This window comes from Schistocerca gregaria, chromosome 8 (genome assembly GCF_023897955.1).
Source record: "Schistocerca gregaria isolate iqSchGreg1 chromosome 8, iqSchGreg1.2, whole genome shotgun sequence".
Classification (NCBI taxonomy): domain Eukaryota; kingdom Metazoa; phylum Arthropoda; class Insecta; order Orthoptera; family Acrididae; genus Schistocerca; species Schistocerca gregaria.
The window spans coordinates 244,580,270-244,606,673 of NC_064927.1; the positions used below are offsets into that span (position 1 = coordinate 244,580,270).

Consider the following 26,404-nt stretch of genomic DNA (forward strand, 5'->3'; position numbering starts at 1 on the left):
GGAGGACGTCAAGTCGTACATCAATTAATTAAGAATGGATGAGCATACATTTCTATATGTGCTCAGTGAAGCGTATCCTCATATCACAAAACTCAATATTCACCTAAGAACTGCTACATCTACAGAGGACAGGCTCACTGTAACACTCTGATCCCTTGCTACAGGAGAGGGTTAGGTTAGGTTAGGTCAGGTCAGGTCTCCAATCTTCTTAATCTATTTTTGTATTCAGGGTGCCTCACGTTGAAAAAGCGCCTCATCAGCTTCATACATCTCTATTAATTTTGTAGTTGTCGGCACACACCAATTGTATCTACCCGCATTGTTTATAAAAACACTACAGACGACAGAGCGCTGCAGCGATGCTAGAGCTCCATGTGGTAACATGTCACATTGCAGTGAACAGAAGACAAGCGACGTCTTTGATCAAATCTACAGCGAGGTCCTAGATTTGATCAAATATTGGACGACATTTGACAAAGTTCCCTATTACACCATCAAATATCTTTCACAAAGATTTTTGTCAAATATATTTGACAAAGAAATTTGATAGTGTAATACCGGCCTTAGCAACATCGTGAAACGCGGTTTTCTCAATTTTAAATCGCAATCGACTTACTGATCAATTCAGACGGCTGTCAACAATGAACTGTGCGCTGTGCATTGTTGAAATTTTTTGTATGATCCTCAGAATAATCAGGTTTACCAATCATGAATACGCAACAAAAATCTTTCATTCTTTCAATGAAATTTACCAGACTTATCAAACCACCCTTGTAGCTCCTACCAAGGACTTGTTGAATCCATGAAACGCAAAATCGCTACTGCATTACGTTCCAAATGTGGACCAAGACGTTATTAAGCAGGAATTCATGATGTTCCGGATCACCATTGTATACTCAGAGATATGCCGAAGTAAAACTATAACTTGTAAAGTCTCCTCGTAGCAATTATCCTACCATTCCTTATTAGCCTCTCCTTGTGAGTTCTTTACAGCATACACAATTTCTCATAGAAAATAGCGCTTAAGACTATATAAACACTGATTCCTTTAGTTTAAACAGAAAAGTCACTCAAATGTGCTTGTTCGAAGACTGTCAAGAAAAGTATATTCATGTAAATATACACAGAAAGATTTATTATCATTCTTGATTGGCATTTTTTTGCCTCCAGGAACCCACATTCTTCTTTTCTTCAAACACACTGGTACAAACAACTAACAAATTTAATCTTTCATTACTGAAAGCACAGTGGAAGGCGTTTCTTGTTGGAATTTTGCAACACCAGTAGAAGTTACCTTGCTCCAGACGCAGCGCTAACACACACCAGCGCCTACGGCTATTTTCTAATAGTAGTGGTAGTAAGGGACTGGCCAGTAGTTATAGTAGTTGTAAGGGTATGGATAGACATAGTACGGGGCCACTGTGTACGCCTTGTACGCTGGCATCTGCTGAGTCCTTGATGAGACGTTCATGAGCTGAGAGGCCTTCGTAGGCGAGACGTCGAAGCGGTCAGCGTCCTTCGTAGGCGAGACTTTACCGAGGTGAGTGTCCTTCGTAGATGCGACGTCTACGGCGTCAATGGGACTGGGGCCCCATACTGAAACAAAACAACCACAATGACTGCGTCGTCCGTACCGTAGTAACAGTCTTCTAGTAATAAAGTGATATTTGAACCTTAAAATACCAGTATTATGTTTTGGAATATCAATCTATAGTGGTAAGTACCGAGTGGTGGAGCTACTCACGGGGTCGACTGTGGGCTGTAATTATGGTATGGCAGCGAAATTTGGTCGATTTGTTAATGTGGAACCGATTTACACTGTAAAAAAACTGGTACCTAATTTGGCCACTAGGAGCAAATCTGGCGCTGTACACAGTTTGTATGGCGGTATGACATTTGGGCTGTAATTTGACAAGTCATAGCATAAGTGAGCATTGTGGCTATCGAGATGAGAGATCTGTTTTATGTGATCGGCAGCAATGACAGTGGTGCACTGAGAGAGCTTCGCCGACTGAAAGATCTGAGGAGAGGCCTGAAGTCTACATCTACATCTACATTTATACTCCGCAAGCCACCCAACGGTGTGTGGTGGAGGGAATTTTAAGTGCCACTGTCATTACCTCCCTTTCCTGTTCCAGTCGCGTATGGTTCGCGGGAAGAACGACTGTCTGAAAGCTTCCGTGCGCGCTCGAATCTCTCTAATTTTACATTCGTGATCTCCTCGGGAGGTATAAGTAGGGGAAGCAATATATTCGATACCTCATCCAGAAACGCACCCTCTCGAAACCTGGACAGCAAAGTACACTTCGATGCAGAGCGCCTCTCTTGCAGAGCCTGCCACTTGAGTTTGCTAAACATCTCCGTAACGCTATCACGCTTACCAAATAACTCAGTGACGAAACGCGCCGCTCTTCTTTGGATCTTATCTATCTCGTCTGTCAACCCGACCTGGTACGGATCCCACACTGATCAGCAGTACTCAAGTATAGGTCGAACGAGTGTTTTGTAAGCCACCTCCTTTGTTGATGGACTACATTTTCTAAGGACTCTCCCAATGTATCTCAACCTGGCACCCGCCTTACCAACAATTAATTTTATATGATCATTCCACTTAAATCGTTCCGTACACATACTCCCAGATATTTTACACAAGTAACTGCTACCAGTGTTTGTTCCGCTATCATATAATCATACAATAAAGGATCCTTCTTTCTATGTATTCGCAATACATTACATTTGTCTATGTTAAGGGTCAGTTGCCACTCCCTGCACCATGCACCAAGTGCCTATCCGCTGCCGAGCGAGGTGGCGCAGTGGTTAGACACTGGACTCGCATTCGGGAGGACGACGGTTCAATCCCGCGTCCGGCCATCCTAATTTAAGTTTTCCGTGATTTCCCTAAATCGCTCCAGGCAAATGCCGGGATGGTTCCTTTCAAAGAACACGGCCGACTTCCTTCCCCGTCCTTCCCTAACCCGATGAGACCGATGACCTCGCTGTCTGGTCTTCTTCCCCAAAACAACCCAACCCCCCCCCCCCCATATCCGCTGCCGATCTTAAATAGTTTCAATATGATTATCATGAAATTCGAAAACACGGATGAGCTTGGTGTGGCACCTGGAAAAGGAAGCTGTCGTATCCCAGTGGAAGTTATTGACGAGGTTGCTGTTGCTGTTACTGACAATCGAGCATATGGAACATGTAATGCTAGTGCGCGTGCAGTGCCACGAGATTTCTCCATCTCATTGTCAACAGTACAGGAAGTTTTGCGGTCCATACGAGTTACACTGGTATCCCTACAATATTCAGATGGTGCAACAACTGAGACCTCATGATATGCAGCAACGTTCTGAATTTGCCCTTCGATTTCTGGCGCGGATCAAAGTTGATGATATGTGGCTGGACAATACTATGTGGAGTGACGAGGCACATTTTACTCTACAGGGTGCAGTGAATACACAGAACTGTCGAATTTGGGGTACTCTTAAGCAGCGATTGTGTACGAAGAGCCATTGCACTCGCCGTATGTGACAGTGTAGTGTGAATTCACAAGCACTTTTATTCTTGGACATTACAGCCAGAGGGCTTGTCAAGCGTACCATTGACGTCTGCACGTTGCCGAGACCTCCTTGTATAGCATGTGATTTTTGCTTTGGAAGAGCGCAAGTGTGTGGAAAATACAGTTTTCATACAATATGGGTCAACACCTAATGTTGCTTGCTCAGTGAAAGATGTGATCATTGCAACCTTCCACGAACGTGTTATCTCCAGAGGTCAGATGCATGTCATGCAAGATCAACAGATCTGAATCCATGTGACTTTTGGCTCTGGGGATATCTACCGTAAAAGAAAGCGTTTACCAGCAACAAGTCCCATCTCTATCTGATATGAAGGCCAGCATAAAGGAATACGGTGCTCAGATTCCACAGGAACTGCTGTGAGCAACTGTTGAGCACTTCGTTTTATGGGTTCAACATCCCTTCGACGTCTCCCGTGCTAACGCTGAACAAATTGTGTAAGTGGCGTTTAATAATGAAATCCACATTATGCCTTTCTCATTTGTTTGTCCGTTTTTCCCACGTCCCATCCCAAATACAGTATACATGGGAACATTTCTATACATTATTCTTGCACTTACAACACCAGATTTGCCCCTTGTGGCCAAAACTGGAACTATTTTTCCCCCCAGTGTAAATCGGTTCCGCATTAACGCATTAGAATTTCTAGAACGTTTCGCTGGCATACGATACTTACAGCCTACACCGGATCTCTGTGAGTATCTGCACTTTAATTATAACTATCCCATATTCCTAAGTGATATTGAATGAAAAACGGATTTCTTTAAAAAAGCATTTCCTTTGATTTCTTTAGAATATGCTGTCCACAAATGTAAGGTTGGTTTGGGGATCACATTGCTCCACAAGGCATGATGATATTGGAAGTCGTATGCTCTTGCCTGCCTCCAATCTTTTACATGAAACACTCAGCCAGTGCCGGTCGCGGTGGTCTAGCGGTTCTAGGCTCGCAGTCCGGAACCGCGCGACTGCTACGGTCGCAGGTTCGAATCCTGCCTCGGGCATGGATGTGAGTGATGTCCTTAGGTTAGTTAGGTTTAAGTAGTTCTAAGTTCTAGGGGACTGATGACCACAGATGTTAAGTCTCATAGTGCTCAGAGCCATTTGAACCACTCAGCCAGTGATCATAGTTGAGCTGGAGCTCCACACTACAGGGAAACTTAATTTTTTTTTCTCATGGGCAAATTATTGCCAAAGAAGCGATAATAAAAGCAAATTCCCTGTTTAATAGAGATTTGTTTTCGGGAACTCATCTATTTTTAAGCATTTCTTTTGTTTCCTAAAGGAATTTACAACTTGCTTTTCTCCATTTACAAACAAGGTGTAGCGGTATAGGTAGTGATGTTGTGCTGTGATCATTGGTAAATAAACCTGTACCCGCTTCAGTGTGTTAGTTGTGTTTTCTCTGCATCTAACAGTCTTGCCTCAAACACATCACACAATTTACTATCTGATGTTTGCTGCACGGTCGTAACTGGGCTGCAAAGTGGACTTCACCTGTAAGTATAGACTATCTGCCTTGTGACCACGCATCCACACTTCAGTACCTGAGCTACTAACTGTGAGAAAATAAACATTGTAGGTTTGATTCTGCAATGCATATTTGGAGATAAAAACCAACCTAAAAACATACTGCTAATAACAGCTATCATTATTAGTCTACAAATGAAGTAAATACTGCAAAAGAAATATCAATAGAGATATCTGCACTTATACCCTTAACATCGTGTATGTTGAGGGTTTAATAAATTATGTATGTGGGCAGAGAGGTAAGAAATTAAATAAGGAAGACCATTAGGTCATGAGGAATATATGGTACTGGCACTAATATACACTGATCAGCCAGAACATTATGACCATCTACTTAGTATCGTGTTGGTCCACGTTTGGAAACAGTACAACAGCGAGTGTGCGTGGCTTGGATTCGACGAGACCATGGAAAGTTTCTGGACGTATGTAGCACCAGATATGTAGGCTCAGTATTCGTAGTACCCGAAAATTACCGGCTGCTTGTTTGTGGGCACAGAACGGGCATCCAATAGCGTCTCAGATGTGTTCTGTCTGGTTCAGACCAGGTGAATTAGATGGCAAAGATATTATCATGAGTTCACTATCACATTTGTTAAACTACTGTACCACGATTCTGATCATTTGACATACAGTATTATTCTATTGGAATATGTCATCGCTATAGAGACAGACATCAAGCATGGAGAGACGTTGGTGGTCAGAAATAATTTTCACGTAGTCCACAGCTGCAATGGCACCATTGATCACTACCACAGGTCCCATGGACACCCAGTTGAATGCCTCCCATAGCATAATATTATCCCCAGCAGTCTGCATCCAGGGTGTGTTGCATGTTCCAAACAGGCGTTCGTCTTTATGAAGATCCGGCCACTATCATCGACATGGTGTAACAAGAAACACGATGGCCAAACAGGCGACACGTTTCCATTGTCTCGTAGTGAATTCCTGATGGTACTGTACACCACGTGGGTCGAAATCGAAACATGTACGTGTCGTCTGCTGTAGAGCCCCACATTCAACAATATGCGCTTAACGATTTGCTCTGAAACATTTTTGAAGGTACCACCATTGAATGTATGGTCAAGTCCCTGACCCCTATGTTCTGTGATAAGGCGTGGACGTCTGTCTTGTCGCCTATTCGTGGTTCAAGCAGTTTCCATAGATGCTCACAACAGTAACACGCGAAAAGCCAACCAGCTTCAGTATTGACGAAATTCTCGTTCCCAGGCGCCCAGCTAAAGACGTCTTCCCTATGCCAGTGCTTGTTACGTCAGCGGAAATTCTTATTTGCTGGCCGATTCGTTGATAGAATTATTTCCCATTCATCTCCGTTGCCTTGTCCGCCCCCTTTAGCTGAGTGGTCAGGGCGGCAGAATGCCACGCCAAGGGGCCCGGGTTCGATTCCCAGCTTGGGCAGGAGATTTTATCCGCTCAGGAAATGGGTGGTGTGTTGTCCTCCTCATCATTTCATCCCCATCTCCGATGCGCAAGTCGCCCAATGTGGCGTCGAATGCAATAAGTACTTGCCGTCGACGACCGAACTTCCCCGAATGGGGAACTCCCCGGCCCACAATGCCGTACCCTCATTTCCACTTTTTTTCTGTTGCCTTGAATAGTTTTTTAATATGACACGTGTCTGCAACACCGCTAGGAGCATTCAGTGTCGCGGTGGGAATTGGTCAGGCAATGTTTTGATTCATCAGTGTAAAAAATGAAATTAGATCATATACAAAACTCTCTTCACCAAACGAGATTTTTCTCTGCAAGTGGTCACGGCGCAAGCTTATTCACGTGGGCTAGCACTCACACAGGTACAAGTGCACTGCGTTAAACACTGATTGTAATTTCCAGAATTCGTTGCCATTTTCGGGACTTCGTTTTCATACAATTTTAGGTAAGATATTTAGAAATTGGCATATGTAAAACTATACACGCTTTTACAAAAATGTTCTTCGAGGGAAGGAGGGTTGCCGTTCATTGGCATCTACATCATACTCCGCAACCCACCTAATGGTGTGTGGCGGAGGATACTTTCGGTACCACTATCTGATCCCTCCAGCCCTGTTCCACTCACGATTAACGAGTGGGAAGAATAATTGTCGGTAAGCCTCTGTATTGGCTGTAATTTATCGAATTTTCTCCTCGGGGGGGGGGGGGGGGGGGGGGGAGGGGAGAGTAACATGTTGTCCGACTCCCCCGAATAGTGCTGTCCCGAAATTTCAATAGTAAATCTCTCAGCCACTCTCTTGTAAAGTCTGCCAGTGGAGTTTGTTCAGCATCTGCGTAACGCGCTCTCGCCAGCTAAATGATCCCGTGACAAAATGCGCTGCTCTTCGTTGGATCTTCTCTATCTCCTCTATCAGTCCTACCTGATAGGGATCCCAGATAGATGAACAGTACTCAAGAATCGACGGAACAAGTTCCTTGTAAGCCACTCCTTTCGTGGATGAGTTACAGTTTGCACATTCCGCTCTCCCCTTGAATCAGCGCCTACTAGTCAATGCCAGTAAAATTCTCAAGAAATGTATTGGAGCTGCTCAATTTGTATTCTAACAAAAGGCTGTTCTCTTGCCTGTACGTACTCTCCAAGGAAAAAAAAAAGACGCGCCATAAAAGAACTACCCAGATGGGATTGAAATCGGTAGATACGCTGTAAATATACAGGCAAACAAACGATTAAAATTTCAGAAAAATTGGATGATTTATTCAAGACAAAGAATTTAACAAATTCAATGCAGCACCGCGTTGATCCACCTCTGGCCCTTACGCAAGCAGTTATTCGGCTTGGCATTGACTGATAGAGATTTTGTTCGACCTTCTGAGAGTAATGGCGCCAATTTCTGTCCAACCGGCACGTTAAATCGTCAAAACCCGAAACTGGCTGGAGCGCCCTGGCCATAATGCTCCAAGCGTTTTTAATTGGGAAGAGATCTGGTGACCTTGCAAGCCAAGGCAGGGTTTGGCCAGCACAAAGAGAAGCAGTGGAAACTCTCGCCATGTGCAGGCGAATATTATCTTGCTGAAGTGTAAGTCCAGGGTGGCATGCCGTGAAGGGCAATAAAACAGGGAATAGAATATCGTCGACGTACCGCTTTGCTGTAAGTGTCTCACACATGATCACCAGAGGGGTCTCACTATGAAGCGAAACGGCATACTAGACCATCACTTCTGTTCGTCGGACGGTATGGCGGGCGACAACCAGTTTGGTACCCCACAGTTGTTCCTTTTGTCTCTAGACAAATCTTTGGCCTGGAATCTCATTGACCGGAGTAGGTCTTCAGTGATGAGTCCCATTTCGAGGTGATGCTTAAGCCGGCCACGGTGGACGAGCGGTTCTAGGCGCTTGAGTCCGGAACCACGCGGCTGCTACGGTCGCAGGTTCGAATCCTGCCTAGGACATGGATGTGTGTGATGTCCTTAGGTTAGTTAGGTTTAAGTAGTTTTAAGTCTAGGGGACTGAGGACCTCAGAAGTCCCATAGTGCTTAGAGCCATTTGACCCATTTTGAAGTGAGGCTTGATGGCCAGTGAAGAAGTGTTTCGAGACCCTCCGGACATTGGTGGGATACCAGCCAGATGTCGCCTGTCATACAGCCCGACAGCCAGGAATGATGGTCTGGGGTGCCATTTCGTTTCATAGCAGGACCACTTCGTTTGTTATCTACGGCACCCTTACGGCACGATGGTATGTCGACGATAGTCTGCGCCATGTTTTGTTGCACTTAGAAAACTATCCTGGGCTTGCATTTCAGCAAGATAATGCCTGCCCGTAAACGGCGAGAGTCTCTATTGTTTCGTGCTTGCCAAACTCTACCTTCACCAGCAAGATCGCTGAATCTCTCTCCAATTAAAAATGTCTGGAGCATTATTGGCAGGGCCCTCCAAAAATTGTAGAGTTCTGCCTACCAAACGTGCGAATTGTGTAGAATGTAGCTCGACATTCCTCAGGACTACGTCTAACAACTATGTCAATCAGTTCAAAGCCGAACGACTGCTTTCTTAAGGGCCAGAAGAGGAACAACGCGTTACTGACTTGCTCAGATTGGGAAGTTCTTCCTCTTGAATAAATGAACCAGTTTTGTTGAAATATTAATTATTAGTTTACTAGTGCATGTACAACACATTACATCACATCTACTGTTTTCTGTCCCATTAGGATAATTCGTTTGTGGTGCGACTTTTTTTTTTGCCAACACTAGCAGTTAGTAATTTTACTTCTGAAGACGACGGCGAATACAGTTCTCGAAAGCTCCTAGTATTTTATTCGAAATGACGCGGATTGAATGCCAATTTTATTCATTTACTGAAACAGTCGGTATACAATATTTACCCGAAAAATTGAGAGAGTACACAGAATTCGAGTCACAAACCCATTAGAACTATGCGATGTCATAGACGCGAAATAAACAGTTTCAAGATCTAATGTGGAGATGACGATGATAAAGTTTATAACGACGCCGTTCAGCTAAACTCTTACGCTGCACGCATCATTTATAGCGGTCGACATGTCACTTCCGAATTTCCGTTGCTTCTTACTTTCCTCGTAGTCCGCGAAGCTGCGAGCTATCCTTTGGCTTTCCTCCTGTTCTTCCTCAATTGACAGCACGTCTGCATCTGTTTCTTCTTCAAGCTGCACTGTGGTCCCTGCTTCTTCCAGCTGCTCATCTACCTGCGCCAAGCCTTGAGGCACAGCGACCTGCGAATCAAAGAAAGTGTCGTTAGGAGACCTGTAGCCACTTGTGTTCCATCAATAGAAAGAGATCTACATGAGGCATTAGTACGTTGTCATAAGCCTTTTAAGAGTCGGTGTAGAAAATCAGTCGCCTCCATCAGACTCACATTTATAGTGATAGTGGTTCATAAAGATTCGGCCAATTTCACGAGAGTACACCTTTTACATAAACGAAGACAGAAACGTGGGGTAAAATTTACCTTACGCTTGAACCTTTGGAATTTCAAAAGAATCATCCGATTTTTAAGACTGTACACTATCTGATCAAAAGTATTCGGGCACATATATGTAACACAGAACTGAAAACTACATCTCACGAGAGGCCAGTACTAAAGGAGGCCGAGAGAACTGTGTTCTCAGTAATGTCGTGTGAATAGAGCCTCCCGTCGGTTAGACCATTAACCGGGTGCAAGTCTTCCGATTTGACACCACTTCGGCGACTTGCGCGTCGATGGAGATGTGATGATGATGATGATGATGATTTGGACAACACAACACCCAGTCCCTGAATGGAAAAAATCTCCGACCCATCCGGGAATCGAACCTGAGCCCTTAGGAGTGACATTCTCTCACGCTGACCACTTTTTTTTTTAATAATCTGTATTGAACAAACTAAAAGTACATATATATTCACTATGCAAGAGTTCTTCAAGGTACTATTTAAACATATACAAATTACTTAGTTAAACAAAAAAATATTTTAAAAAAAACATTAAATACAACAAAATATAACATATTCTGTCTTCTTCCTTTTTTTTTTTTTGGTCGATTCATGAGAACGTGGATAAGGTTGTTGCATCATGTGATAGGTAGGCATGGTACACCCCAACTTCGAGGGGGGTCAAGGAAGACGCTGCGGAGATAACCGGCAAAAGTTTGTCGGTAAGATGGTTTTCGGGTGAGGGTGCCACTCGCGGTCACAACTTTGTACCAGAAGTCGAGGACTGTATGCGGACCACTCTGAAGGAGGTATTCTAAAGCCTGTCCTCGAAACCAGATTAGGGTATGGTGTTTAGCAAGAGGGTAGTGAAATGTCTGGGGCAACAACAGGAAACTAGGGGTTACTGTCGTTGGCGGGGCACGGAGGTACAAGCCCCCGATTCGTTGGATGAGGAATCATACGTTTTGTTTCAGGGGGCACGTAAGACGGTGCTCGTCGGTGTCTTCGAGCTGACAGTCAGGGCAGAGTGCAGACACAGACGACGGTAAAAAGGGTACATGCACAACCCCCCCCCCCCCCAAACAGTTAGCCAGTTAATGTCAGGATGCTGTAGTACCATGGGGTCGCAAGGGTTGGACAGCATAAACAAACGATAGTAATCTTTAGTACGGGGAGGACGGGTGACTGGAAGATCGGCCCGAACGTAGCTGATTTCTATGAAACAATTGGCGACGTGGTACGATAATTGTTAAATAGGTGCCACATTGATCGGTGGATCGAGAGAAGCTGGTAGGAGGAGATCTAAGAGACTGCGTATTATGGACGGGACCGGCCCCAGCCAGTGCCACAACAGAGTGTGGACAAAGAGTGCAGAATATCGTGCCCGTACGTTAACGAGTCCGAGGCCACCTTTTGCAGGAGGCAGTGTTAGAGTTAGCGGACTTTGAAAAGTGCCCCTGCTGACACGAAATATCCAAAGGCTGATGCGGTAGCCAAGGAGTAACGGTATTGGGAGGATCTGAGCGACGTGTATCAGTTTAGAGGCGACATACATGTTGACATAGGACACACTTTGGAATTGGTTTAAGTTACGGTGTTCTTGACCGCGGACATGGTGCCGAATCGACTACAAAAGCCGCCGGTAAGCCAGGGCCTCTGTGCGGTGTGTGGAGCTCTTAAATTCGGTACCCAAGTAACGAAGGGTGTTACTGACTGGGAGTGGGGTCGGCACCATAGCCGGGAGGCCGCGCCCAATGTGCATCATAGTCGATTTACGGACATTAAGAATGCTACCAGAAAGACGTCCATACTGGTGGATCCATTGGGTGGCGTCATTGAGTTCCTTGGAGGAGCAGGTGAGAAAGAGGAGGTCGTCCGCATAAGCCCTGCAGTGAAAGGTGTACTCACGCAGAGTGAGACCCTACAGTCTAGAGGTAAGACCAGTGATGAGGGGCTCAAGTGCAATGGCATATAATAGACATAGGGCATCCTTGACGCATAGAGCGGCGTATAGGAATCGGTCCTACAAGCCTCCCATTGACTTGTACCATCGAAACCGCGGGAAGTAGTAACCAGCGAATGGCATCGACAAAAAGTAATGGGAACCTCATACGTGTCGCCACCATGTGGAGGAATGGGTGTCGAACGCGATCAAAGGCACTCTTGAAATCGACGGATACCAGTGCTGCATGAAGGCGACAAACCGACGCCAGTGAGATGAGGTCACGGCATTCTCCTATGGCTATTTGTAAGGCGGCCACACAACCACGTGCAGTCTGCTCCGATGAAAGGACCGTAGGTAAGACGGTGCGTATGCGCGCTGCTAAGAGGCGTGCACAGATTTTATAGTCTGTATTCAGCAGTATAAGGGGCGATATGCAGAGACATGAGTCCCTCCCTTCCGCTTTGGTACAGGTAGAAGAAGAATGCCAGTGAAGAATTCAGGCGGCATTGGGAGGTACGGAGTAAAGAGTTCCTGAAGCATTTCCGTCCAGCGAGGAACCATTAACGTGGTAAACGCCCGGTAAAACTCCACTGGGAGACCAACTGGTCCTGGTGATTTGTTCTTGGCCCCTTTGTTGATCGCATCTACCACCTCTTCTGCGGTGATTGCAGACATCATGGACGTTGACTCCGCTACGGTGAGGGTTCGTTCAGGGGAAGGACGGAGATCATCAGGAATTGGCGTTGCCATCGGTTCATCATCATAAAATTGGAGACAATGTTCAGCAAAGCCAACACCACTGCCATCTGTGTTGTGTGGTGAGCACCATCGGAGGTCGTGATGTTGGGGACGAAAAGTTGACGTCGACGACTATGGTCAGATGCGGCATGGGTTGTGGATGGGGTTTCGTCGTGGAGGAGGTCTTGTCGTCGGGCACGCACCACGACACCATACAGTCGTGCACGTTGGAGAGAGAGGAGACGACCTTTAGTACGCTGTCGTTCCCTATGGGTGTCAGGTGATGGAGGGAGCGCATCGAGCTCACGGAGGACGGCGTAGTGAAAATTTGTGGTGTCTCGATGCCATGCTGCTGCTTTCTTGTCACATTGCATGAAGACCTTTCTGATCGCAGGTTTGGCACATTTGAGTCACCAATGGAACGTGGATGTGTACTGCGGGAGGCGTCTTTTACAAGACGCTCATGTAGTGGCAATACATTGTCGACAGTGTGGATCATTAAGGAGAGAGGTATTAAACTTCCAGTAACCTCTGCTGCGATACGCTGACTGAGGTGGCAGAGCCAGGGAGCAAATGACGGCGCAGTGGTCTGAAAATGCCAGCGGTCATCGTTCAACTTGGGGGACTTCATTGCCAAGGTGGGCAGAGACATAAAACCGGTCCAATCTCCTCGCAGAATGTGCTGTATACTGGGTAAAACAGGGGGTATTGCCATGAATTTTCTCCCAAACGTCCACTAGATGAAAATCTTCGATTAAAGTGAGCAGCGCCAGGCATGGTGAATAAACAGGCATTTGGTCCTGCTGATGGAGGACGCAGTTGAAATCGCCTCCCATGATAAGGCGATCATAGCGTCCAGAAAGCAGGGGCGCCACGTCATGTCCGAAGAAAGTGGACGGCTGCCGACGGATCGTGGAGCCAGACAGACTGTAGATATTGATGACACGCGTGTCGAATATGGTAATAGCCATGCCCCTTCCACAGGGAAGGATTGTCGTGTCCTTGAGTGGAATTCCTTCGCGTATGTAGAAAGCCACTCCACGCCCTGATTGATCACATGTGGACGTGTATGAGTCGTAACCGTAGACTGGTGGAAGTATGCCAACTCGTACATCCTGAAGAATGGCGACGTCGACGTCAGAGGCCCGAAGCATATCACATAGGAGTTGCAGCTTGGGTGTAGTGCCGATCATGTTGATGTTCAGTGTGACGAACCGGTACGTTTGTTTCAGAGGCGGTGGACGCGCATCTATCATCACCAAGGGAAGTATGAAGAGGGCACCGACAGGAAGTCCCGTCCCATCAGCTGCAGTGCCTCGCTTCTGATGTTACCAGGCAGTCTTGTCCGGCGGAGGCAATTCATCCGGAGTAAGGGGCGTATCTTCCTCAATGTCGTCGGCCCATGCTCCTGTGCCATGGGTCTGTCCAATGTCCATGGGAATTGCGTCGTGGTGAGAGAGATCTGGAGTTGTCGGCGGGGAGACAGGCGTCTCAAGCTGTGCACCGATCGTTACATTTTGTGTGGCGACCTCCATGGTGGTCCCGTCCTGTGAAACGTCTTGTTCATCGTGAAAGTTGTCCGCCGACCTCTGCGTGGAAATGTCGGCTGGTTGGGTGTCGTCTTCGTCGTCGCCGGTCGCGACGCTTTGAGAGCCCGTGGGTGAACGGCGACGGCGTTTGCGCCTACGTGGCGAGCGTTGCTTGCGCACGTGTTCCTCAGTGTCGGACGACGGCAAGGAAGAGCGTCGACCTAGTTCGAAGGCGTCAGTGGGTACAATGAAGTTGCCAAACAGGTGTTGTGAAGAAGTACTGTTCTCCTCAGCGTCCGGTGCGGGAGCCTGTTCGGCGGCAAGGTTGTCAGGTGGGACGTCCGCACCGTCCATAGGTGACTGGGAATGTGGGACGTGCATATCGGAAGGACCGGGTGACGGACTGGACGAAACTGTAGACGTGGCAAGAGCCGCTGCGTAAGTGATCGGTAGGGCGGTCATCGTGGGTGTGACGGACGCTTCCGACAACGGGAGCTGCGCGACACGTCGTTGAATGCATTCAGACCGTAGGTGACTTTCTTTCCCGCAACCGGAACAGGTCCGATGTTGGCCGTCGTACATTATAATGGCATGGCAGCCTCTGATACGCACATAGGAAGGCACGTGTTTCTACAACTCGATGCGGACCTGTCTAACACCGTTTAAAACGGGATAGGTTTGAAATTGTACCCATCGTTCGGCAACATGTTACAGAACGTTGACATAGGGACGGAGCGCCTCGATGACGACGTCTGCAGGTAGTTCGAACGGCAGTTCGAAGATCCTTATCGTCCGTGTGCCGAGACCTGCGTGATCGACGGTAACGGGTCCGACGTTGCCGTCGGAATGACAGAAGCGCAGTCCACGTTTTGTCTCTTGAAGCATCTTGTCGCACGCCGCATCGTTGATCATTTTGACGTGGACGGTACTGCTATCTATGGACAAGTGGATACCAATTAGATCTGTTGGTGGTATTTTAACTTCATCGCGAATACATCGTTCTACCTCCAGGGCCTTGGTTCGGGCGAAGTCAGAACAAAAGTTGAAACGTAACGTCTTCTTTCGATAGTTGTGCGTCATGGTGGTCTAGAAGGGAAAAACGGCACTTGTTGTTGTTGTTGTCTTCAGTCCTGAGACTGGTTTGATGCAGCTCTCCATGCTACTCTATCCTGTGCAAGCTGCTTCATCTCCCAGTACCTACTGCAACCTACATCCTTCTGAATCTGCTTAGTGTACTCATCTCTCGGTCTCCCTCTACGATTTTTACCCTCCACGCTGCCCTCCAATGCTAAATTTGTGATCCCTTGATGCCTCAAAACATGTCCTACCAACCGATCCCTTCTTCTAGTCAAGTTGTGCCACAAACTTGTCTTCTCCCCAATCCTATTCAATACCTCCTCATTAGTTACGTGATCTATCCACCTTATCTTCAGTATTCTTCTGTAGCACCACATTTCGAAAGCTTCTATTCTCTTCTTGTCCAAACTAGTTATCGTCCATGTTTCACTTCCATACATGGCTACACTCCAAACAAATACTTTCAGAAACGACTTCCTGATACATAAATCTATATTCGATGTTAACAAATTTCTCTTCTTCAGAAACGCTTTCCTTGCCATTGCCAGTCTACATTTTATATCCTCTCTACTTCGACCATCATCAGTTATTTTACTTCCTAAATAGCAAAACTCCTTTACTACTTTAAGTGTCTCATTTCCTAATCTAATTCCCTCAGCATCACCCGATTTAATTTGACTACATTCCATTATCCTCGTTTTGCTTTTGTTAATGTTCATCTTATATCCTCCTTTCAAGACACTGTCCATTCCGTTCAACTGCTCTTCCAAGTCCTTTGCCGTCTCTGACAGAATTACAATGTCATCGGCGAACCTCAAAGTTTTTACTTCGTCTCCATGAATTTTAATACCTACTCCAAATTTTTCTTTTGTTTCCTTTACTGCTTGCTCAATATACAGATTGAATAACATCGGGGAGAGGCTACAACCCTGTCTCACTCCTTTCCCAACCACTGCTTCCCTTTCATGCCCCTCGACTCTTATTACTGCCATCTGGTTTCTGTACAAATTATAAATAGCCTTTCGCTCCCTGTATTTTACCCCTGCCACCTTTAGAATTTGAAAAAGAGTATTCCAGTCTACATTGTCAAAAGCTTTCTCTAAGTCTACAAATGCTAGAAACGTAGGTTTGCCTTTTCTTAATCTTTCTTCTAAGATAAGTCGTAAGGTCAGTATTGCCTCACGTGTTCCAACATTTCGACGGAATCCAAACTGATCCTCCCCGAGGTCTGCATCTACCAGTTTTTCCATTCGTCTGTAAAGAATTCGCGTTAGTATTTTGCAGCCGTGGCTTATTAAACTGATAGTTCGGTAATTTTCACATCTGTCAGCACCTGCTTTCTTTGGGATTGGAATTATTATATTCTTCTTGAAGTCTGAGGGTATTTCGCCTGTCTGATACATCTTGCTCACCAGCTGGTAGAGTTTTGTCATGACTGGCTCTCCCAAGGCCGTCAGTAGTTCTAATGGAATGTTGTCTACTCCAGGGGCCTTGTTTCGACTCAGGTCTTTCAGTGCTCTGTCAAACTCTTCACGCAGTATCGTATCTCCCATTTCGTCTTCATCTACATCCTCTTCTATTTCCATAATATTGTCCTCAAGTACATCGCCCTTGTATAAACCTTCTATATACTCCTTCCACCTTTCTGCCTTCCCTTCTTTGCTTAGAACTGGGCTGCCATCTGAGCTCTTGATATTCATACACGTGGTTCTCTTCTCTCCAAAGGTCTCTTTAATTTTCCTGTAGGCAGTATCTATCTTACCCCTAGTGAGATAAGCTTCTACATCCTTACATTTGTCCTCTAGCCATCCCTGTTTAGCCATTTTGCATTTCCTATCGATCTCATTTTTGAGACGTTTGTATTCCTTTTTGCCTGCTTTATTTACTGCATTTTTATATTTTCTCCTTTCATCAATTAAATTCAATATTTCTTCTGTTACCCAAGGATTTCTAGCAGCCCTCGTCTTTGTACCTACTTTATCCTCTGCTGCCTTCACTACTACATCCCTCAGAGCTACCCATTCTTCTTCTACTGTATTTCTTTCCCCTATTCCTGTCAATTGTTCCCTTATGCTCTCTCTGAAACTCTGTACAACCTCTGGTTCTTTCAGTTTATCCAGGTCCCATCTCCTTAATTTCTCACATTTTTGCAGTTTCTTCAGTTTTAATCTACAGGTCATAACCAATAGATTGTGGTCAGAGTCCACATCTGCCCCTGGAAATGTCTTACAACTTAAAACCTGGTTCCTAAATCTCTGTCTTACCATTATATAATCTATCTGATACCTTTTAGTATCTCCAGGGTTCTTCCATGTATACAACCTTCTTTCATGATTCTTAAACCAAGTGTTAGCTATGATTAAGTTGTGCTCTGTGCAAAATTCTACTAGGCGGCTTCCTCTTTCATTTCTTAGCCCCAATCCATATTCACCTACTATGTTTCCTTCTCTCCCTTTTCCTACACTCGAATTCCAGTCACCCATGACTATTAGATTTTCGTCACTCTTCACTATCTGAATAATTTCTTTTATTTGATCATACATTTCTTCAATTTCTTCGTCATCTGCAGAGCTAGTTGGCATATAAACTTGTACTATTGTAGTAGGTGTGGGCTTCGTATCTATCTTGGCCACAATAATGCGTTCACTATGCTGTTTGTAGTAGCTTACCCGCATTCCTATTTTCCTATTCATTATTAAACCTACTCCTGCATTACCCCTATTTGATTTTGTGTTTATAACCCTGTAGTCACCTGACCAGAAGTCTTGTTCCTCCTGCCACCGAACTTCACTAATTCCCACTATATCTAACTTTAACCTATCCATTTCCCTTTTTAAATTTTCTAACCTACCTGCCCGATTAAGGGATCTGACATTCCACGCTCCGATCCGTAGAACGCCAGTTTTCTTTCTCCTGATAACGACATCCTCCTGAGTAGTCCCCGCCCGGAGATCCGAATGGGGGACTATTTTACCTCCGGAATATTTTACCCAAGAGGATGCCATCATCATTTAATCATACAGTAAAGCTGCATGTCCTCGGGAAAAATTACGGCTGTAGTTTCCCCTTGCTTTCAGCCGTTCGCAGTACCAGCACAGCAAGGCCGTTTTGGTTAATGTTGCAAGGCCAGATCAGTCAATCATCCAGACTGTTGCCCCTGCAACTACTGAAAAGGCTGCTGCCCCTCTTCAGGAACCACACGTTTGTCTGGCCTCTCAACAGATACCCCTCCGTTGTGGTTGCACCTACGGTACGGCCATCTGTATCGCTGAGGCACGCAAGCCTCCCCACCAACGGCAAGGTCCATGGTTCATGGGGGGGGGGGGGGGGGGGGGAAACGGCACTTACAGCGACCGAAGTAAACACAAACACACCGTGCGCGGCCCGCCCGCAGCGCTCTGGCGCGTGACGGCCTCGCAGCACTGCCGGCGGCAAACTGTGTCCACTGAGCTACCGGGGGGCGGACTGTTCTCAGTAGAGAGGCAATAACAGCAGAATTGGTCGGTCGTGAGAGCTCAGTGATTTCGAAAGTGGACTAGTCACTGGAAGTGCCAAATACATCGGGGAAAATTTCAAACCATTCAAAGCTGTTGGTGATGAGACTGTGAAGTGAAAACACGAAGGAACAATCACAGCTAAACCAAGACCTCATGGCGGCTAATGACGAACAGGAACCGTCAGCATAGCGGAGGATGATAGCAGAAAATTGCATGAAATCAGAGGAAGGAATCGCTCCTGAGTTCCAAGGTGCTACCAGCAGTTCAATTAACACAACTGGCTGTGCCTAGGGGATTAAAAAGAATGGTGAGCAATGGTTGAGCAGCTATTGATAAAACACGCATTTCTTTTGTCAGTGCTAAGCAACGCTTGATATAAGGTAAAGAGCGAACACACTGGACAGTGGATGACTGGAGAAGAATGATTTGGAGTGCTGAATCACTCTATTCCCTGTGCCAACACGATGTAACGGCTTGGCTTTAGCGAACACCTTGAGAATATTACCTGCCATTATGTGTAGTGACAGTAGTGAAGTAAAAGGAGGTATTTCGATATGGAAGTGTTTTTGGTGGTTATGGTGTGGTCCCTCAAAATGTGGAGGGATAGAAACATATGTTACAGCATTACGTACCGTGTACATCAGATAAACGTTTGGGATACGATTATTGCTTCAGCATGAGAATGCGCCTGTCATAAAGCAACATCTGTGAGGCGATGGCTAGTTGACAGTCTCAGTTATGAAGTGGACTGGACTGCAGGAGTCTTGAGCTGAACCTAATGGAACTTCTTTGGGGTGAGTTACGTCGTCTTCGGTCCTGACCGCAGCGTCCAACAATACTATATGGCTTCGGCTCTTGAGGAAGAAGGGGCTACAATTTTTCCGATGACTCAGTTACTTGAATGAAAGTTTTCTCAGCAGAGTTAAAGCCGTCATAAAGGCGAAAGACGGACACACTGTAAATTAATGTACACTAATACATTATGTGATCAAAAGTATCCGGACACCGGCCGGCCGTTGTGGGCGAGCGGTTCAAGGCGCTTCAGTCAGGAACCTTGCTGCTGCTACGGTAGCAGGTTCGAATCCTGTCTCGGGCATGGATGTGTATGATGTCCTTACGTTTGTTAGGTTTAAGTAATTCTAAGTCTAGGGGACTGATGACCTCAGAGGTTATTCATCGTGTTGCCACCTACTGTCAGGTATTCCATATCAGCGATCTCACTTGTCATTAGACATCGTGAGAGAGCAGAATGGGGCGCTCCACGCAACTCACGTACTTCAAACGTGATCAGCTGATTGTGTGTCACTTGTGTCATACGTCTGTACGCGAGATTTCCGCACTACTAAATATCCGTAGGTCCACTGTTTACGATGAGATAGTGAAGTGGAAACGTCGAGGGACACGTACAGCACAAAAGCGTACAGCCCGACCTCGTCTGTTGACTGATAGAGACAGCCGAGAGTTGAAGAGGGTCGTAGATTAGATTTACTTTCACGTAATGTCGAATAGGCAGAGATCTATTCAGACCATCACACAGGAATTCCAAATTACATCAGAATCCGCTGCAAGTACTATGACAGATAGGAAGGAGGCGAGAAAACTTGGGATTTCATGGTTCAAATGGTTCAAATGCTGTGGTCATTAGTCCCCTAGAACTTAGAACTACTTAAACCTAACTAACATAAGGACATCACACACATCCATGCCCGAGGCAGGATTCGAACCTGCGACCGTAGCAGTCGCACGGTTACGGACTGCGCGCCTAGAACCGCGAGACCACCGCGGCCGGCTTGGATTTCATGGTCGAGTGGCTGCTCGTAAGCCACACATCACACCGCTAAATGCCAATCGACGCCACGCTTAGTGCAAGGAGCGTAAACAATGGATGATTGAACAGTGGAAAAACGTTGTGTGGAGCGACGAATCACGGTACACAGTGTGACGATCCGATGGCAGGGTGTGGGTATGGCGAAGGCTCGGTGAACGTCATCTGCCATCGTGTGGAGTGTCAAGAGCAAAATTCGGAGGCGGTGGTGTCTCGTATGGTCGTGTTTTTCATGGATGGGGCTTGCGCCCCTTTTTGTTTTGCGTGGCACTATCACAGCACAGACCTACATTGATGTTTTAAGCACCTTCTTGCTACCCACTGTTGAAGAGCAATTCGGGGATGCCGATTGCATCTTTCAACACGGTCGAGCACCTGTTCATAATGCACGGCCTATGGCGGAGTGGTTACACGACAAGAACATCCCTGTAATGGACTGTCCTGCAGATAATCCTAAAGAACACGTTTGGGATGTTTTGGAACGCCGACTTCGTGTGAGGCCTCAGCGACCGACATCGATAGCTGTCCTCAGTGCAGCACTCCGTGAAGAATGGGCTGCTATTCCCCAAGAAACCTTCCAGAAACTGACTGAACGTATGCCTGCGAGGATGGAAGCTGTGATCAAGGCTAAGGGTGGGCCAACACCATATTGAATTCCAGCATTACCGATGGAGGGCGCCACGAACTTTTAAGTCATTTTTATCCATATCCTATTCTCGTAAGGACGCTCTTGCTGTTAGGTGGAATCATAACTGTAGCTTATCATTTGTCTAGTCTATGAATGCAACACAGTGCCACATTATTCACACAGCTGCATATTATGTATTCCAATTGGGCATGGTGCACGGTAATGCAGCAAACTGGAGAGACTAGGATTATCTTGGTGCAGTCCTAGGCTGGTAAAAGTTAACTCTGCAGATCAGTTTGAGAGTGGTTATGGAAGGTTACTGCACTGCTGTAGTGGTATATTTATATAATATAATGTAATTGTATGATATTTTATGTGGCTGGAAATTATAAAATACAGTTTTTCCTAATTTGCGTGGGATAATATCACCATCTCCTCCATATTTCATTGTTGGTTCTACACATGATCGAAAGTAACGTTGTCCAGGTATTCACCAAACCCAAAACCTTCTATCGGATTGTAACAGGTGGTTTATCATTGAACATCACTCGTTTTTAGTCACCCACTGCTGCTGCTCGATCATTGTACTACATTACTTTTAACTTCCTACTACACACTGTCATCATGCTAGCTGAACTGCTGGTAGGACTTCGGAAACCATACCATTCCTTCCAGTGATTTCGGATGCTTCTTTTACAACTGCCCTCCGCAAGTAGCAGAGCACTGCCATTACTAGATAACCTTGATCCCGACCTAAAATTTTTTTTGGGAATCCTGTCACTCTAAGGCAAGTGTGCATAACATATTTTGCTGACGTCAGCATCAGAACTTTGTTACGTCCAAGACTATTCCCGAAATCATAACATCCTGCTAAATGACAAGGAATGAAATCATAAACGAGAGTGCGACTTCTCAAAGAAACAGTTCTGCTGTTCGAAGGAAGGCTGCATTTACAACCAACAAGTTACACACGTCGTTCCACATCAGAAGAGCGTACATTTTCTGGTTTTCCTGCAGATACGGTTCTGTTACAGTACTGACAATGTTCAGACAATCGAGAAACTGTTTCGCAGCAACTGCAAATTTCTCCTACCATGAAGACGTTTACACAGCAGTTTTCGAGTGGCTCAGTGACCAACTAGTCTATCGTCAAGGAAAGGAACCACTGATAGAACGTCCCGACCATTTTTTACAGAGACTTAGTGACTATTTTGAGAAATAATGTAATGTATCTTTGTCACTTTGAAGTGTAGTGCAGCACCGAATTAAAGCTAGTTGTTTGGCTGCGTAGCCATCTTACGCAGTAGCAGTTAAAATCAGTTACTATTGGTTTTTCACCTTAAGCTTACTGCAGTTTAATTAAAGAGAATTTTACGCCAGACGCGTTTCGCCTTTATTTATAAAGCATCTTCCGTTGTTATTCTGCAAACTGGATACAAATGTTGTACAAAAATGTACAAATGTATTCAGTCTGCAAAATAACCAGGGCAGATGCTCTGTAAATAAAAGCGGAACACGTCTGGTGTAAAATACTCTTTAATTAAACTGCAGTAAGATGAAGACAGAAAAACCAGTAATAACTAAAGCTAATTGGCATGGCATGAGGTGTAACTTGTTTTTTGAAGTCCTCTCGTATATGTTATTGGCTGGTGTGGATGTCAGATACAAGGTGCGACAATAAAGTGATGAGAGTGATTTTCTTTGCAAGATGTGGCAACCCTGCAGGCTTGCGTATACACAATATCCTTGACCTTCGTCTATAAGCTGCTTCTAGTCCAAGTGGCACATCGATGCACCTGCTCAGTCGTGAGTTGTGCTGCAATAAGTTAACAAGTTTGTGTCTCTCATCACGGAAATGGAACCGCATAATATTGCTCAACGGTATGCCATTTCTTTTTGCTTTAAATTGGGTGAAAATGCGATGACAATTTACGCTAAGCTTCCGAAGGCTTTTGGAGAGGAGGTTATGTCAAGAGCTCAAGTTTTCCGTTGTCATAAAATGTTTACTGAAGGCAGAACGAATGTTGAAGATGAAGACCGCAGTGGGCGATGACCATCAACCTCACAGACGGATGTCAACTTGGCCAGGGTGCGTGAACTCGTACGATCTGATCGAAGATTATCCGTGAAAAAGATTGCATAAGAGCTGAACATCAATCTAGAAACGGTTGGTCTAATAATAACTGAAGATCTTGGTATGAGAAAGATTTGTGCAAAAATCACCATAATGCGCCATCCCATACTGCTATGTCACTACAGCAATTTTTAACCTCAAAACAAATTTTAGTACTACCACAGCCACCTTATTCACCAGATATAACACTGTGCGACTTTTTTCCAAGAGTCAAAACGGCAGTCAAGGGACACCATTTCCAATCAACAAAAGATGTCCAAAAAGCTGAGACGAGGGTCTTGGAGGATATTACAAAAGATGAGTTCCAGAAATGTTACCATTAATGGCAGAAGCGGTGGAAAAAGTGTGTGCAGTCAGAAGGGAACTACTTTGAAGGAGACCACTAAACTTGACTAAAACGATAAGCAACATTTTTTTTCACATCAGTCTCATTACTTTATTGTCGCACCTCGTATAGGAAAGGTGTGTGCAGTGTTCTTCTGTGACATTCTCTGTTTCGGAAAATACTCCAATTTTTAGCAGTGCTCTAGCTAGGCGTTATGACTGGTTCGCGTCTCTTATATGGCATTCATTTGGGTTGTCACGAGCAGATTGGAGTTCGAGCAACGCTTGACGCAGAGTCTAGCTTTATGGTTTATCGTGAAAAATTCCAGTCTCCTCAAATGGGAATGTTGCTCGCCAAGTCCTTAATTAAAGCACGACATGGCTGAAAGCTGACGCCGATTAGAATATATCGAAAATGGTACTGCGCTGGATGATACACGTTCTAACAAAGATCACAAACATTTTTCCGTTCCGAAATAAAATGCAGATCGTAATAATTTATGAAAAATAAAAAGTGATATAGACAATGCTGCCTGACGAAATAGGCTTTATTAAAAACTAGGCAACATATTGTATAGACTTACACTACTGGCCATTAAAATTGCTACACCAAGAAGAAATGCATATGATAAACGGGTAGTCATTGGACAAATATATTATACTAGAACTGACATGTGATTACATTTTTACGCAGTTTGGGTGCATAGATACCGAGAAATCAGTACCCAGATCAGCCACTACTGGCCGTAGTAACGGCCTTGATACGCCTGGGCATTGAGTCAAACAGAGCTTGGATGGCGTGTACAGGTACATCTGTCCTTGCAGCTTCAACGCGATACCATAGTTAATCAAGAGTAGTGATTGGCGTATTGTGACGAGCCAGTTGCTCGGCCACCATTGACCAGACGTTTTCAGTTGGTGAGAGATCTGGAGAGTGTGCTGGCCAGGGCAGCAGTCGAACATTGTCTGTATCCAAAAAGGCCCGTACAGGACCTGCAACACGCGGTCGTGCATTATCCTGCTGAAATGTAGGGTTTCGCAGGGATCGAATGAAGGGTAGAGCCACGGGTCGTAACAAATGGCTCTGAGCACTATGGGACTTAAAATCTGTGGTTATCAGTCCCCTATAACTTAGAACTACTTAAACCTAAGAACATCACACACATCCATGCCCGAGGGAGGATTCGAACCTGCGACCATAGCAGTCGCGCGGCTCCGGACTGAGCGCCTAGAACCGCGAGACCACCGCGGCCCGCACGGGTCGTAACACATCTGAAATGTAACGTCCACTGTTCAAAGTGCCGTCACTGCGAACAAGAGGTGACAGAGACGTGTAGCCAATGGCACCCCATACCATCACGCCGGGTGATACGCCAGTATGGCGATGACGAATACACGCTTTCAATGTGCGTTCTCCGCGATGACGCCAAACACGGATGTGACCATCATGATGCTGTAAACAGAACATGGATTCATCCGTAAAAATGACGTTTTGCCATTCGTGCACCCAGGTTTGCCATTGAGTACACCATCGCAGGCGATCCTGTCTGTGATGCAGTGTCAAGGATAACCGCATCCATAGTCTCCGAGCTGATAGTCCATGCTGCTGCAAATGTCGTGAACTGTTCGTGCAGATGGTTGTTGTCTTGCAATTGTCCCCATCTGTTGACTCAAGGATCGAGACGTGGCTGCACGATCCGTTACAGCCATGCGGAGAAGATGCCTGTCATCTCGACTGCTAGTGATACGAGGCCGTTGGGATCCAGCACGGCGTTCCGTATTACCCTCCTGAACTCAACGATTTTATATTCTGTCAACAGTCTTTGGATCTCGACCTACGCGAGCATCAATTCGCTATACGATAAAGCGCAATCACGATAGGCTACAATCCGACCTTTATCAATGTCGGAAACGTGATGGTACGCATTTCTCCTCCTTACACGAGACATCACAACAACGTTTCACCAGGCAACGGCGGTCAACTGCTGTTTGTGTATGAGAAATCGCTAGGAAACTTTCCTCATGTCAGCACGTTGTAGGTGTCGCCACCGGCGCCAACCTTGTGTGAATGCTCTGAAAAGCGAATCATCTGCATATCACAGCATCTTCTTCCTGTCGGTTAAATTTCGTGTCTGTAGCACGTCATCTTCGTGGTGTAGGAATTTTAATGGCCAGTAGTTATATACACCAGCACACTTCCTACGTTTAGAAACAATAATTTTAAAAAAAACCTGGAATTTAACCTATTGCAGCTGCTATCCACATCGATGAGGATGAATTATGGAGCCTCACAAGTCTAAACCGTTAAAACGAAGTTGTAGTGTTGTTCTTTGCCTTTGCCCTTCTATGCTTCTTTCAGCTTCGGGTGTTGGTACGAGGGCGTGATGAAAGATGATGCCTCTGAATTTCGTACTTGAAAATTCTTAGAGCCTTTTAAATGAAACAAACGTTATTAAAATTGTTCATATTTACTGTAACAACTCTTCTCCTCATGTCGGCCAAATATTGGCGGTAAAAGTTTCTCTCACGACCATGATTCGAACCGGCTCCCGTTCAGCCGAATACTACCGCATAGTCGAGTGTATCTGACTGACTGGTGAATACTTAGTTCAAAAGTGACGTAAGCTAAAACCAACACACACAAGGACCAGGCACGCAGAGAGAGAGAGAGAGAGAGAGAGAGAGAGAGAGAGAAAGAACTGCTGATTTTTG

General features: G+C 45.5%; 1 protein-coding gene across 1 annotated transcript in view; it reads right to left on the reverse strand.

The window, feature by feature from the left end:
• Positions 1–1,114: 1,114 nt before the first annotated feature.
• Positions 1,115–26,404, reverse strand: part of LOC126284906 (uncharacterized) — a 37,272-nt gene continuing 11,982 nt past the window's right edge. The window contains exons 2-3 of the mRNA XM_049984169.1: positions 9,640–9,799; positions 1,115–1,596 (exon numbers count right to left, since the gene is read on the reverse strand). Coding sequence (XP_049840126.1) covers positions 1,343–1,596; positions 9,640–9,799 — 414 coding nt within the window. The 3' untranslated portion in view covers positions 1,115–1,342. The remainder of the gene's footprint in view (positions 1,597–9,639; positions 9,800–26,404) is intronic.